We start from the raw sequence: 15,533 nt of genomic DNA, 5'->3' as shown, positions 1-15,533 counted from the left end.
CAGTACAAGGTCCTGTTCACTGCTTAATGTTAAGGATTTGAGTTTATTTTTCTTTCAATGTGAATCAGAATCCAGTAGCGGGTTTAATATCTCCAACATTTGCTGTGAAACTCATTGTTTTGCGATAGCAGTACATTGCAATACACAATTATAAATTACAAGAAGAAATACACAAGTAAATAAAATAGTGCAAAGAAGGAAAAATGATGTACAGGTGTCCCCCGCTTTTCCAACGTTCACTTTACGAAACCTCACTCTTACGAAAGACCTACATTAGTACCCTGTTTTCGCTTTCAGAAGGTGTTTTCACTGTTACGAAAAAAATTCAGCGCACGATAAAAAAATTCAGCGTGCGCCCCAAGCAGCCGCTCTCCCTGGATTCGGAATGGCATTCTCACCAGCATTGCTTTAACACGAGCCTGTGAGCAGCCGTTAGCAAGATGAGTTCTAAGGTATCGGAAAAGCCTGAAAGAGCTTGTAAGGTTGTCACACTTAGCGTAAAACTAGACATAATTAAGCCTTTCGATCGTGGTGAACGAAGTAAGGACAAAGTGAGTTTGGCTTGTGGAAGCTGATGAAGGTGATGTTGAAGAGGTTTTGGCATCCCATCACCAAGAACTGATAGATGAAGAGCTGATGCAATTGGAAGAGGAAGGATAACAATTGAAACCGAACGAGTAATGATAAAGTACGACTTTAATTTTGAAAGGGTACGTAGGTTTAGGGGATATTTGCAAAATTCTTTGAGTCCTTACAAAGAACTGTGTAATAGAAAAATGCGCGAGGCTCAGAAGTCAAGCAAGCCTTCCACATCAGCCACAGCAGACGACGAACCTCAACCTTCGACATCGAGGCGGGCAGTCATGGGAGAAGATCAGCTGCCTGCTCTAATGGAAACAGACGACGAGATGACACCCCAGTGTCCCACCACCCCAACACCCAGGCCGCGGACAGATACTGTACCGATTCGCGGAGAATACAGCAGTAGCCGGGAGGCACACAGCAAATCTTTAAGAAAAAAGCCAAAATAAACATGCTAATTAATTAGGTGCCGCCCCACACGTAATTGTCGGCCCAGATCAAAGGCGATGCAATTGGCACTGATCTGGGCCGACAATTACATGCCAGGCGGCACGTAATTAATTAGCATGTTTATTTCGTCTTTTTTCTTAAAGATGTGCTGTGTGCCTCCTGGCTACCCTTGGACCCCTGCATGCTTCGCGACAATGTATCGCTCAGCGGCCTGGAGGGTGGGGGCCACTGCACCACCCAACCTGTGACGACTCAGCCTAATACACCATCATCAGTGTGCTCGGCGCTGTCTGATTCCGGTAAGTGATACTACACTGTACATACATTATTTCTACTTTATATCGGCTGTGTATTTTTACGTGTTATTTGGTATGATTTGGCAGCTTCATAGCTTAAAGGTTACTGGAGAGAGTGTTTTGCCAAGAGCACTTGCACCATGTTTCTGCCAACAACGCTTGCGTGAGATTTTCTGCCCACGGCGCTTGCATGAGATTTTCGCTACGGAGAACAGTTCAGTAATGATTGTGGAAAAGTATTTCTATTTTATATAGGTTGTGTATTTATCATATCATTCCTGCTTTTACTATATATTACTGTTATTTTAGGTTTTATGTGTTATTTGGCATGATTTGGTAGGTTATTTTTGGGTCTGCGAACACTCACGAAATTTTCCCATATAAATGGTAATTGCTTCTTCGCTTCACGACATTTCGGCTTATGAACTGTTTCATAGGAACGCCCTACCTTCGAATGGCGGGGGAAACCTGTATATGGGTTCATTGACCATTCAAAAATCTGATGGAAGGGAAGCCGTTCCTAAAATGTTGTGTATGTTTTCAGGCTCTTGTACCTCCTCCTTGATGGTAACGATGAAAAGAGGGCATGTGCTGGGTGATGGGGGTCCTTAATGACAGATGCCACATTGTTGAGGCATCACTTTTTAAGGATGTCCTCGATGCTAGAGAGGCCAGTGTTCATGATGGGGCTGGCCGAGTTTGAAACTTCTCCAATCCTGTCCAGTGGCCCCTTCATACCAAACTATGATGCAACCAGTTCAGATGCTCTCCATGGTACATCTGCAGAAATTTGTGAGTATAAACTAATTTTAACCCTATGCATGGGCCAGATTAATTCTATACAGCCTGGCAGAGCAAGCAGAGCAGCTCTCTGCTTCCATAACCATGTCTCCTTCAGCAGCTTGCCTGGTGAACAAAGTCCCAGTATTGTTAACTATAGCTGGCAACTAATTAGATTATCCATGTTCAGATGCAAGATATGAGGAGCTCTACCACAAGTAAGCAGCATCCATCATCAAGGACTCATCATCCAGGCTGTGCTCTCGTTTCACCTCTCGGGTGACGCTATCAAAGCAGTCTTGTAACATTGTCGTGGCAAAATGGCAACACAAGGACAAAATCCAGTCACAACTCTGTGACAATGACACATGCTGTACATGGCAAAGACTGCACAACATCGCAGACTTCAAGGAGGAACACAGCAGTACAGCCAACATTACCGCCTCTCTCCTAGATGAGACAAATGTTTTCTTATGCTCAATTCGAGGTTGTAGGACTGAACCCCAGAGGAGAGTTGCTGACAAGACCTGCACCTTGGTCATCTCCGAGGCTGAAGTACGTAGAACATTCCGAGGTGTCAACAGCCACAAGGTAGCAGGGCCGGACAGCATCCCAGGGCACGTCCCCAAAGTGTGTGCTGAACAGCGGGGCCGGACGGCATCCCAGGGCGCGTCCTCAAAGTGTAGGCTGAACAGCTGGTTGGTGCACTTACGGATATTCTCCCTCTCCCAGTGTGTAGTGCCCTCCTGTTTCAAATCATCCATTATTGTCCCTGCACTTAAAACCAAGGTAGCATGCCTGAATGATTGGCACACAGTCGCACTCACCTCAGTTACAAGCTAATGCTTTGAGAGGCTGGTTGAAGACAACATCTGCAGCATACTACCACCCACACTGGACCCCTTACAATTTGCTTACTGACAAAGCTGGTCTACCGATGATGCCATAGCCACAGCACGACACACCATCCTCACTCACCTGGAGAAGAGGGATGCTAACACAAGAATGCTGATCCTGGACTACAGTTCAGCATTCAACACCATAATTCCTTCCAGACTTGACAGAAAACTCAGAGACCTCGGCCTGCACCCCACCTTGTGCAGCTGGATCCGAGACTTCCTACTGGATTGTCGACAGGTGGCAAGGATGGGCTTCCTCACCTCTGCCCCTGAACACAGGGGCCCTCCAGGGTTGTGTCCAGAGTCTCTTTCTCCACTCCCTTTATGCCACACACAGGAGGAACGGAGACAGGCTCGCCCCGACCAACATCAATAGGACTGCAGTTGAGAGGATGAGTAGTTTCAAGTTCCTCAGTATACACATCACCGATGATCTCACTTGGACCGTATGCACCAGTTTTGAGGCAAAAAAAAGCACAATTGCATCTCTTCCACCTCAGTTGACTTAAGTAGTTCAGCATAGGCCCCCAAATCCTCAAGACCTTCTACAGGGGCACCACTGAGAGCATACTAACTGGCTGTATCACAACCTGGTACGGGAACTGCACCAACCTTGATCACTGGGCGCTGCAGAGAGTGGCATGGACAGCCCAGCGCATCTGTGTATGTGAACTTCCTTCCACTGAGGACATTTACAGCAGCAGGTGCAGAAAAAGGGCCTGGAAGATCATCGGGGACACCAGTCACCCCAACCATCAACTGTTCCAGCTGCTTCCGTCTGGCAAATGCTACCACAGCATTAAAGCCAGGATCAACAGGCTTCTTTCAACAAGCCATTAGACTTTTAAATTCACATGTCTGTACATTGCGATGGAGTCATAATGTGAAGATGCTTACTCCCTCGTGTTGTGGGATGGATGTAGGATTTAAGTAAATTCTAAATCTACCATTGAGCAGGAGGTTCAGGAGCCTTGGGTCCCACACCACTAGATTACTCTACAAACGTGAGGCTCCTGAACAAACCTCTCACCGAAATGCTGAACTGGCTCCATGACCTACAGTACACTATAAACACCATCTACAGAAACTCACTTTCAGGGACGCTACAGCTCATGTTCTCAGTTTTATTTATTTTATTATTAGCACAATTTGTCTTCTTTTGCACATTAGTTGTTTGTCAGTCTTTGTTACTTACAGTTTTTTAAAATAAATTCTATACTTCATTATTTCCCTGTAAATGTCTGCAAGAAAATGCATCTCAAGGTAGAATATGGTCACATAGTACATTACTTCGACCTTGAATTTGAGATGCTTCCTTTATCCACCATCCCCTCTAGGATATTGGTGTTTCCCAAATGGTGACAAGTCAGTGAACTGCTAGGTACAAAGAGGTAGATCATTTTGTTGACCATTTTCAGAAGTCACTGCAGTAATAATGTAACAGGCAGCTATAGTTTTCTTTCTCCTGTCTCTCTGGTGGCGGGGGGGTGGGGAGAGGGGGTCAAACACAGAACTATCATCCGAATGTACCTTCAGGAAAAATAAGAAGCAACTCCACTAAACTAATCAAGATACAGGTGTCTTACAGAATAATTGAGTTCAAATTTCCTTAAACTAAATAAGGAAAACAGGACAGAAATTTTGTAATTGATAGAAATAAGAAAGTGTGAATCTTAGAAATAAACTTGATCATCTGGTCTCAGAATCAGGGGCAAAGCATTTAAAAATGAAAAGAAGAAGAAAGTCCTTCACTGACATACTGGTTAACCTTTGGAATTCACCACACTGAAGATTGGAGGCCAACTCACCAAATATATTTAAAGAGGCGATAAAAAGATTTCTAGATAGAAAAGGCAGTAACATGGAAGATCAGACACGAACGTACTGAATGGCAGACCAGCTTCAAAAGGTCAAATGATTTACTCCTGCTCTTGTGTTCTATTATAAATTTACTTAGATTAAACAAATTAATAAAGAATACATTTATTTACACTCCCTTGAACCAATGAATCGAAATGAAATTGTTGAACCAGTAGCAGGTCAAACCTGAACCTGGATCAACAGCATATATCCCATGTTAGCTTTTGGGAGACGGAAGCAAAATTGCCTCGATTGTTAAGACGCCTTGATGAAGCTGATGTTTGAGTACAGTTGATATGACTACATGATAGATCTGTGTTCACATGCACACCCTTCAGAAAAAAAGTTGATTGTTAAACTCAAAATACATACATTGCTTAACTTAACCCACCCAGTAGGAACTTGACTCATTAAGTTGCAATACACTGGGCCATGAGAACTGCTTCATCTTTTCTTTCTTTTCCTTCCTGTATCTAAAGGAATTGTAACTGAACTGCAGTTGAAAAAAATCTGCTACTTTTTTTTTTGCAGATCTCATAACTTTAAGCTGCACTTGGCTAAGGTGCTTTTCATCTGTTAAATTCAGAGATGTGCATGTAAACCCCACACAAATGATGTGCAAGCTATTACCACTGAAGCCTCCATTTTAAAGAACAACTGCACTGTAGAGATGTTATACTCAGGTTCTACCATCATAGATGTAAAAAAAATCCCAAGGACATATAAGTTATTGCACATCTCAACAATTATCCTTCTACAACTAAACTTATTGAAAGATTAACTGGTAGCTTGTTCTGTGAAAACCAGCTGCAGCATTTAGATAAAATGATATAATCATGTCTCACAGTAATTCCAGAGCAGTGAAAAACTTTAACAGGTGCACAGGATGTGATGAAATGAAAACTTCAGGTTCCTAGAGGTGAGTATCATCAATAGCCTGTCCTGGGCCAGTCACAAAGATGCCACGGCCAGTAAAAACTTACCAACACCACTGCTTCTTCTGGATGTTAGAGAAGTTTGGCACATCCCTATCAACTTTTACCGAGCATAATCAAAGGCCCACGCATGCTAGCTATTCTCCCTCCTCCCCCCTCCTCATTGGGCAAAAGATACAAAAGCCAGAAAGCAGAAATTATTAACCAAGTTGGGAAGTGTGTAGCTGATTTTGTAGTAGGAACCAATAAAAGCGTATTCAGTGCCTGCTATAATTCAACAAATTAAGGTATTAGGAATTTTTAAATCTCACCTAATATTAAAGATATAGTGCAACAAATCCGGCGAATAACACAGTGAAAGCAAATGATCAATTTGCAGGCGCAGTGGGATCAAGCACAATCTTCTTGAAGATTATAAACTTTAAAGCAGGGGTACAGAATCTCAATGTTGTGGCCATTACAGAGACTTCGATGGTTCAGGGGCAAGAATGGTTTCTTCGAGTGCCAGACTTTAGATGTTTCAGAAAAGACAGGGAGGGAAGCAAAAGAGGTGGGGGTGTGGCACTGTTGATCAGAGATAGTGTCACGGCTGCAGAAAAGGATTAAGTCATGGAGGGATTGTCTACGGAGTCTCTGTGGGTGGATGTTAGGAACAAGAAGAGGTCAATAACTCGACTGGGTGTTTTTTTTTTATTAATGGACCACCCAATAGTAACAGGGACATCGAGGAACAGATAGGGAGACAGATCCTGGAAAGGTAATAATAATAGGGTTGTCCTGGTGGGAAATTTTAATTTCCCAAATCTTGACTGGTATCTCCCTAGAGTAAGGGGTTTAGATGGGGTGGAACTGTTCGGTGTGTTCAGGAAGGTTTCTTGACACAATATGTAGATAAGCCTACAAGAGGAGAGGCTGTACTTGATCTGGTATTGAGAAATGAACCTGGTCAGGTGTCAGATCTCTCAGTGGGAGAGCATTTTGGAGATAGTGATCACAATTCTATCTCCTTTACCATAGCATTGGAGAGGGACAGGAACAGACATGTTAGGAAAGCATTTAATTGGAGTAAGGAGAAATATGAAGCTATCAGACAGGAACTTGGAAGCAGAAATGTGGCAAATGTTCAGGGAATATTTGCGTGGCGTTCTGCATAGGTACATTCCAATGAGACAGGGAAAGGATGGAAGGGGACAGGAACCATGGTGTACAAAGGCTGTTGTAAATGTAGTCAAGAAGAAAAGCTTACGAAAGGTTCAAAAAAACTAGGTAGTGATAAAGATCTAGAAGATTATAAGGCCAACAGGAAGGCGCTTAAGAATGAAATTAGGAGAGCCAGAAGGGGCCATGAGAAGGCCTTGGCGGACAGGATTAAGGAAAACCCCAAGGCATTCTACAAGTATGTAAAGAGCAAGAGGATAAGAAGTGAGAGAATAGGACCAATCACGTGTGACAGTGGAAAAGTGTGTATGGAACTGGAGGAGATAGCAGAGATACTTAATGAATACTTTGCTTCAGTATTCACTACGGAGAAGGATCTTGGCGACTGTAGGGTTGATTTACAGTGGATTGAAAAGCTTGAGCATATAGAAAGAGAATGTGCTGGAGCTTTTGGAAAGCATCAAGTTGGATAAGTCACCGGGACCTGACGAAATTACCCCAGGCTATTGTGGGAGGCGAGGAGGAGATTGCTGAGCCTCTGGCGATGATCTTTGCATCATCAATGGGGATGGGAGATGTTCCAGAGGATTGGAGTGTTGCTGATGTTATTCCCTTATTCAAGAAGGAGAGTAGAGATTGCCCAGGAAATTATAGACTCGTGAGTCTTACTTCAGTGGTTGGCAAGTTGATGGAAAAGATCCTGAGAAGCAGGATTTATGAACATTTTGAGAGGCATAATATGATTAGGAATAGTCAGCATGAGTTTGTCAAGGGCAGGTTGTGCCTTACGAGCCTGATTGAATTTTTTGAGGATGTGACTAAACACATTGATGAAGGTAGAGCCATAGATGTAGTATATATGGATTTCAGCAAGTCATTTGATAAGGTACCCCATGCAAGGCTTAATGAGAAAGTAAGAAAGCATGGGATCCAAGGGAACATTGCTTTGTGGATTTAGAATTGGTTTGCCCACACAAGACAAAGAGTAGCTGTAGACGGGTCATATTCTGCATGGAGGTTGGTGACCAGTGTGTGCCTCAGGGATCTGCTCTGGAACCCCTTCTCTTTGTGATTTTTATAAAAGACCTGAATGAGGAAGTGGGGGATGGGTTAGTAAATTTGCTGATGACACAAAGGTTGGGGGTGTTGTGGATAGTGTGGAGGGCTGTCAGAGGTTACAGCGGGACATTGATAGGATGCAAAACTGGGCTGAGAAGTGGCAGATGGAGTTCAACCCAGATAAGTGTGAGGTGGTTCATTTTGGTAGGTCAAATATGATGGCAGAATATAGTATTAATGGTAAGACTCTTGGCAGTGTGGAGGATCAGAGGGATCTTGGGGTCTGAGTCCATAGGACACTCAAAGTTGCCCTACAGGTTGACTCTGTGGTTACAAAGGCATACGGTGCATTGGCCTTCATCAATCGTGGGATTGAATTTAGGAGCAGAGAGGTAATGTTGCAGCTATATAGAATCCTGGTCAGACCCCACTAAGAGTACTATGCTCAGTTCTGGTCGCCTCACTACAGGAAGGATGTGGAAACCATAGAAAGGGATGCAGAGGAGATTTACAAGGATGTTGCCTGGACTAGGGAGCATGACTTATGAGAATGGGTTGAGTGAACCCAACCTTTTCTCCTTGGAGTGATGGAGGATGAGAGGTGACCAGATAATGAGAGGCATTGACCATGTGGATAGTCACAGGTTTTTTCCCCAGGGCTGAAATGGCTAACAGGAGAGGGCACAGTTTTAAGGTGCTTAGAAGTAGGTACAGGGGAGTTTTTGGGGTAAGTATTTTTACGCAGAGAGTGGGGAGTGCGTGGAATGGGCTGCTGGCGATGGTGGTGGACGCAGATACAATAGGGTCTTTTAAGAAACTCCTAGATAGGTACTTGGAGCTTAGAAAAATAGAAGGATATGGGTAACCCTCGGTAATTTCTAAAGTAAGTACATGTTTGGCACAGCATTGTAGGCCGAAGGGCTGTATTGTGCTGTAGGTTTTTTATGTTTCTAGAACTATTTATCACTAACAGAAGGATGGAAATTTGCATGTCAAGTCAACAAGATTCAAATCAACTTTTCACTGACAAAGTCATCTTGGATACGACAAGCAGAGGCACAGGCAGAGGCAGAATCCAACTTGATTGCAAAGCAAGTACCAAAGACCATCAGTATGTACACAGGCAGGAGACAATAATAATTGGATGACAAAAAAAAAATGAACTCTTTAGAACACTGACCAATTCTAGACACCTTACATTTGTAGAAAATGATTCAATGTTTTAAACTGTTTGAGAGCAATAAACTATTGCCTGATACAAAGTGTAACTAGTTGAATTTAAACATTAAGTGTAACTAAGCACATATTTAACATGGTTAGAAAATGTTACTAAATATAATTTTGTAATAACCTTAGAGTTGAGTTCAGAATCCTGTGCCTGCACTTCAGCTGGATGGGAATGTACATTCAGACCTGGAGCATCACCAGCAGCAGACATGGTGGTTTCCTGAAAGCAAAAAGAAGCATTGGCCAAATGCATCGTCTACTTCCAAACAAACCATATGGAAAGGAAACAATACTAGTTTGCCTAATACTGGTGGGAATAGCACCCAACTTCTAAATCACCTATTGAATGTGTATCATGTTTTCATTACAACAGGATTAATTTCAGATTCATATTTGAGTTCCATTTATTGTAAGATATTTGGCATCCACACACACACACACAATGAAGTACTGTACACTTAATTGGGTTACAGTTACACTAGCATTATTTATCCTGCAAGTGATTATTTTGAAACCATCTATTTATGTACAATCAAATGTTAAACAGATTATGGCCAATATGTTAACAAAACAAAAATAAACATACCAATTTCATATCATATCATAGTACTCCAGAATAAAATAGTGGCTTTTCATAACCAGGTGCATGTAACTACGATTTAAAAAAAAAATCCCCTGAAATGTAAATACAAATAATGGCAAGATGTTTTAAAATGTTTCATTCTACCCTTCCTAAATGTATTGAATGACACAAATTCCCTACTTCAACAACATTTACTGATCAAACTCATTACCCAAGAATAATAATAATAAAAAATTCTCCTTTTCGGATTATTTCCTCTATTTACATGTGCAGGCTTCCTCTTCCCAGAAGGATTAGCCAATTACTGAGCTCTGCAAACACTATTCTGAAATAAATAGCATTGTGAAATGAGGCAATCTTGAACAGAAAGTAGCTGCTTTAAAAATGTGGAAGACATTGGAAACAGCCTTAAACATAAAATGAGAAACAAGAACTTATCCAACTGAATGCAAAAACACTTAAAACCAAATGGCAGGCAATTCTGAATGACCTGATGGGAGTATGCAACTACAGCCACACTTCCGCTTTAAAACGATCCAAACAATTTGCATAACATTTCCGCAGTATTGTCAAAAGCAAAGAAAATATTATGCAAAACTAATGATAACCAAACTAATAAGTGACCAAAGGAAGTGTCAGCCATATGCAAGCCCCAAAAGTATAGGGTGTCATAAAACACCTTCAGCTCTTTTGGGGGAATGAGGAAGGGAAACATCATATTCTTGTGATAATACTGAAATATTTATTAGAAACATATGCAATACATCTTAACTGATTAAGAACCATAATTATGTTTCATTAAGAAAACAGCTTTCCTTAATTTAAATCTGCAATGAAAAACATTCTTGCCTTCTGCATACCAGATCTCAATTCTATAGCCTCATTTCCTGAGGTTCACTTACATTCCCTCCCATTCTAGATCGGTACCAGTAAATTCACAGACATAGGTGGATGAAGGGAAAGGGAAGTAAAAGAAACAAAAATCAGAAAAGCAAAGGCATTTAAATTCTAAGATTTTTTTGCCTTTTCTATTAAAAAGGGAAAACAAAAAAATTGTCAAATCCAAAATTGAACTTCTCAAAAATAAAAGGATGAAATCTTTACAGGAAATATTACAAATAACCACAAGATGGCACTGCTTGTAATTTTAGCTAGTTTTATTTCTGAGAGAATTTAAATTCGATACAACACAGAAAATTCATCACTGAACCATATAAGTAGACTACTTTTAAGCTTCATTAATTCCAGTATGTCCTTTATTAGCATTAAAATGGCTTATTCACAACTGTTCCTGATAATTTTTATTCAATACTGCCAATGCAATTATACTATAATCTAATACCATAAAAGCTTTCGCCTTGTTGATGAATTTGAATCTATATATTTCACACTGTATAAAAAGGAACAGAGTTGTATTTATAAAACACAACAGACTATCCATTGTTGTGCCTCGCAAAATTAGTATTGCTGGGGTAGCTTTGTGGACAAGTTAAAAACAGTAGTCTAATTTGCAGCTACACAGGCTTTAAAACTCATAGCTGCCTAAATAAAAAGTTTACAAAAAAAATAGTAGTGTTATATGGTTCATAGTGTTCAAGTGATCTTGAGACTGAATTTCTAATATCGTATGCCCATTTAATATTGGAAACATTAAATAGGTGTATAATATTGGTAGATACTGGGAAGAAAGTTTAAAAAAACCATTAGGACGTACATTATCAGCTCACATGCTTTATTCGTGCACACATACAAGTTTACGCCCATGCAGAAGGGACTGGACTCAATTTCCTTGGCCCACCAAAACTAAACCTGTGCTCTCTAGCTTTTGCAGTGGCTAGTGTGCAGCCATCCCAAATATTTTTTTTAAATTATACTGTCCTATTCTATTCTTCAGTGTGAAGCTGGGGACCTGGAACATCAGAACCCAATGGACAACTCCACAACAGAAAGAAATACAAAAACTGCTCCTCTAACATCACCCAGAAACTCAAGATGCACTGATGCTGTTATCACCAGTGTGAGGGAGTGAAAGAGCAAGGTTATAGGTGGATATACCGGCATCTGAAAATGCAAATGAGAGGAGAAACACCAACATTATAGAGTTGTGTTTTGTCATTAAGAATGACCCATCTTTGCAGCACAACTTTCCTGTGAGTTAAGTGAACATTTCACAGCCTACCAGTTTACTCTACCATGGAACACTGTTGTCATCAGCACAAACTCCAACCCAGGAAAGTATGAAACTTTTCACATTTCACCTTGACAGAAACACTGGGCTGCAATATAAAGGGTCACAAATCAATTTGAGGTTGGAAAGAGACTCTCTCTGAGAATGACTGAAAGGCAAAAAGGAAGTGAAAAAAGCCAACACCAAAGACGTCCTCCTGACAAAATGCCTGAAACACAACTTTGCCATTAACACTGCACTATTTTTCCAGAGATACGAGACCTCACAGAAAGATTCCCATCAAAGCTAAAGACCACCAAGATGAGTGAATGACCCCTGCTACCACTTAATGTGTTAATTTCGTCAGCTTGGCGACAAATCAGGAGCCATCTCTTATATTAACAAACAAATCTGCTGCCACTTATGCACTGCTCTGGACAAGTCTACTTTGTCACTTAATATTCTGCATATTTGTATATTTAGGGAGCCACCCATCCCTCAACATAATAATGAAAAAGTGTCTGAAGTTTGCTCAGAAACTCTCAGAGCCACCAATATTTGAATATTCAAATCAGGTATGCCAGTTGGTATGTTCTCCCCTTGTAAGTAGGCAAATCCGAAAATGCTGCCTGCTTACAGTTCAGTCGTTAACCATAGCTACTGAAACTGTAGGTTATTGTCTAGTACCTTTGCCCCTACTGCAATTACTGGTTGTCCATGAATGTACATGACAGCTTTATTAGGGGTCAGCAATGCTTTGTGTCAGTGAACACAGGGGTATCAGTATCAATAACTGACCTATTTGTGCCTACAGCTGAAGAGGCTATTTATATTCCTGATGCAAGCAACAATAAAAGCAGAAAGAAGTAAACCTCAGGTACTTAAGATAGAGAGAGTACACCTTCCGGTAGATTTCTGCTTATAGATAAACAATAATGGTGCTGTCCTGACTTGGATCCACTACAGTTTGCCTACTGGCACAAGAGGTCCACAACAAATGCCATCTCACTGGCTCTTCATTCAACCCTGGAACATCTGGGCAGCAAAGCTGCATACAGCAGGATGCTCTTTATTAACTACAGCTCGGCATTTAACACTAAATTCCCCTCAAAGCTAATCAATTAGCATCAAGACTTTACTGTGCAATATGATCCTCAATTTCCTCAATTGCAGACCCCTGTCAATCTGGATTGGCAATATCATCTCTTCCACTATCTCCATCACTCTAAAGGACTCTTCATCTTATGTTCCCAATATTTATTGTTATCTTTTCTCTTTTGTATTTGTAGTGTTGTCCTGTTGGGTTTGGTCTTTCAGTGATTCCACTGTTTCTTAGACTTACTGTGTATGCCTGCAAGAACATGAATCACTGGGATGTATATGGTGACATACATGTACTGTGATAATAAATTTACTGTGAACATTGAACAGGTTATCATAGACTTGGGGAAAGGAGGGATTACATGAGTGAGTCAGGGTCAGCAAAAGACAGGCCCACAAAGCTACAGCAGTCCCAGGCAGGGACTGGAGACAGGAGAGTGCACATCGATAATGTCACAAGTTCCCAGGAGTAGGGCGTCAAACACAAACAAGAACTGTCAGAAGCAGAGTTATCAGACATTAAAGACACACTAGAAAGGGGAAAGTAGGAACAGGAAGAGAAGGAGAGGGCAGATCTTAGGGCAAAAGCAGCAGAAGAACAAAGACAACAAATATTGCTAGTGAAGAGAAAGAAGTTATTAAATACAATTCAGAAATATTACATGGTGATGTGAAAGACGTGTGAGAATTACGAGGGACTGAGAAAAGCATCAGCACCGCACTACTGATGAGAGCGTGAGAGTAACCCTCCCACAGCCAGCTGATGAAGTTATATAAAGACTGAAATGGCAGTTTGCTCCCAGATGGATCAGGCCACAGGTGGCGTTCACGACAAATGGGACCTGTGACTGTGTGCAGACTCAGAGGCAGCCCGTGAAAACACTGGATTCAGGTTAAATACTGTGGCTCACATTTTTCTTACCTCCATATGCAGAAAAAGTACACCCATAAACTATCAGCTTACAGAGAATTTAAATGATGAAACCCAACGCCTTGCTTCCTACCTGATGGAAACAAACCAATGAATGCAAGGGAACAGGAAATCAGTAACAAGGAGCATATTTTAGCAAAGCATGATGCAGGTACTGAAGTGCAACAGGAATGAAGAACGGTTCTAGGAGTTAGATATTTAGTGATATAGATTAGAGCAGTGAGCCTCTGGGAAAATAGATGGGAAGGGATCTGAGCGATGGCAAAGATGCGGGGTGGGGGAGGGGGAAGAGCTGGGATCACCAAGCAGAAGGGCAAACTAAGAGGTGAGGTTGGCTCGTTATTAGGGCAAGATCCATACAGCCATTTCAATGTAAACCACCCCATACCCTCCTGTAGACAGATGAAAGAGTGCCTTGCAATTATTCTGACAATCTTCTGTCATGGAATAATAATGACATGTTGCCCGCAATCCTGAGATGAAATCAGTTCTCCAGCTGGTGCCCCTTTCCCACACAATACTGGCTCCAATGTCTGACCATTTCAACCCTGTACAAAGACAAACAGATAAGGATGCAATGTATAGTGCAGTGGACCAACAGAGAAGGAGGTGGCAAAGTGCCATGAACGACAAAGCCCACATCTTTAAACATCAGCTGAAACAGAGGATAAATTCTAAGAAGTGGCAAATACCTGGAACAATGTTTTGTTTTTGAATTTTGTATCAGCCTATTTGGGACAATAGATAATTATGAAATTACTATGTAGAATTACAGCAAATGTTAATTAAAACAAGAATTACTCTTCAGAAGTAAAACTGGTTTACAATTAAGCTTGCACTAACGCTTTAAAGGCCACTGAAAGCAATGTTGGATGCACAACATTTGGATTCTGTTATATTTTAACAACACATGCAAAAATTATAGATTAATGTTTTGAGTAAAGACCTTCACATTTCTCAGTGAAAGTCTTCGAGCGGCTCAGTTCAGTGTCACTTTGCTAACCACAGTTAGCACTAGCAAGACCATCTACAATTTTAAAAAATCCAGGGGCCACCCTGCTAAATACCAAGAACAAAGGAAATTTTATCAGCTGGTGAAATGAGTATCTTGAAAAGCTCTTTAGCAAAACCACTGAAGCATATGGCATTTCTGTTTGACAGAGGGACTTCAGACACAAATTCACATCCTCACCAGGAATCTTCCTCCCTGTGACCATAAAGGTGACCCACCCTCCCCAAGTTCCAGTGTAGATTCTGTCAAACTTGGGACTCACTAAGTATCATCTTCAGCATGCAACAATGCCAAGACAAATGCCAAGAGCAACACTAACCACAATATGTGGCCTTCATAATCTTGCAAGTGTCTTAAACTTCCCCCAACCGCGGTCTGTGTGCAGAATCCTTTTCAAACTGTGTGCTCTCAGAAATTAGTTCCCATTCTCGATCTGCCACATAATAATGTGCTGGAATGGTTCTAACCAATAGGTCCAGCACAGACACAGTCC

The 15,533-nt window shown here is 41.3% G+C and overlaps 1 protein-coding gene across 5 annotated transcripts in view; it reads right to left on the bottom strand.

The window, feature by feature from the left end:
• The window catches only part of arfip1 (ADP-ribosylation factor interacting protein 1 (arfaptin 1)), a 131,723-nt gene that overhangs the window by 106,300 nt on the left and 9,890 nt on the right, over positions 1-15,533 (bottom strand). For 3 of the 5 annotated variants that reach the window (XM_072256071.1, XM_072256073.1, XM_072256074.1), the window contains exon 2: positions 9,371-9,466. The exons of the other annotated variants lie outside the window; for them this stretch is intronic. In XM_072256071.1, the coding sequence (XP_072112172.1) occupies positions 9,371-9,457 (87 nt within the window). In that variant the 5' untranslated portion in view covers positions 9,458-9,466. The remainder of the gene's footprint in view (positions 1-9,370; positions 9,467-15,533) is intronic. 5 annotated transcript variants of the gene reach the window in all.

This window comes from Mobula birostris, chromosome 4 (assembly GCF_030028105.1).
Source record: "Mobula birostris isolate sMobBir1 chromosome 4, sMobBir1.hap1, whole genome shotgun sequence".
Taxonomy (NCBI): Eukaryota; Metazoa; Chordata; class Chondrichthyes; order Myliobatiformes; family Myliobatidae; genus Mobula; species Mobula birostris.
The sequence above is the reverse complement of the archived record's forward strand: the minus strand, read 5'-3'. Positions and strand labels throughout refer to the sequence as shown.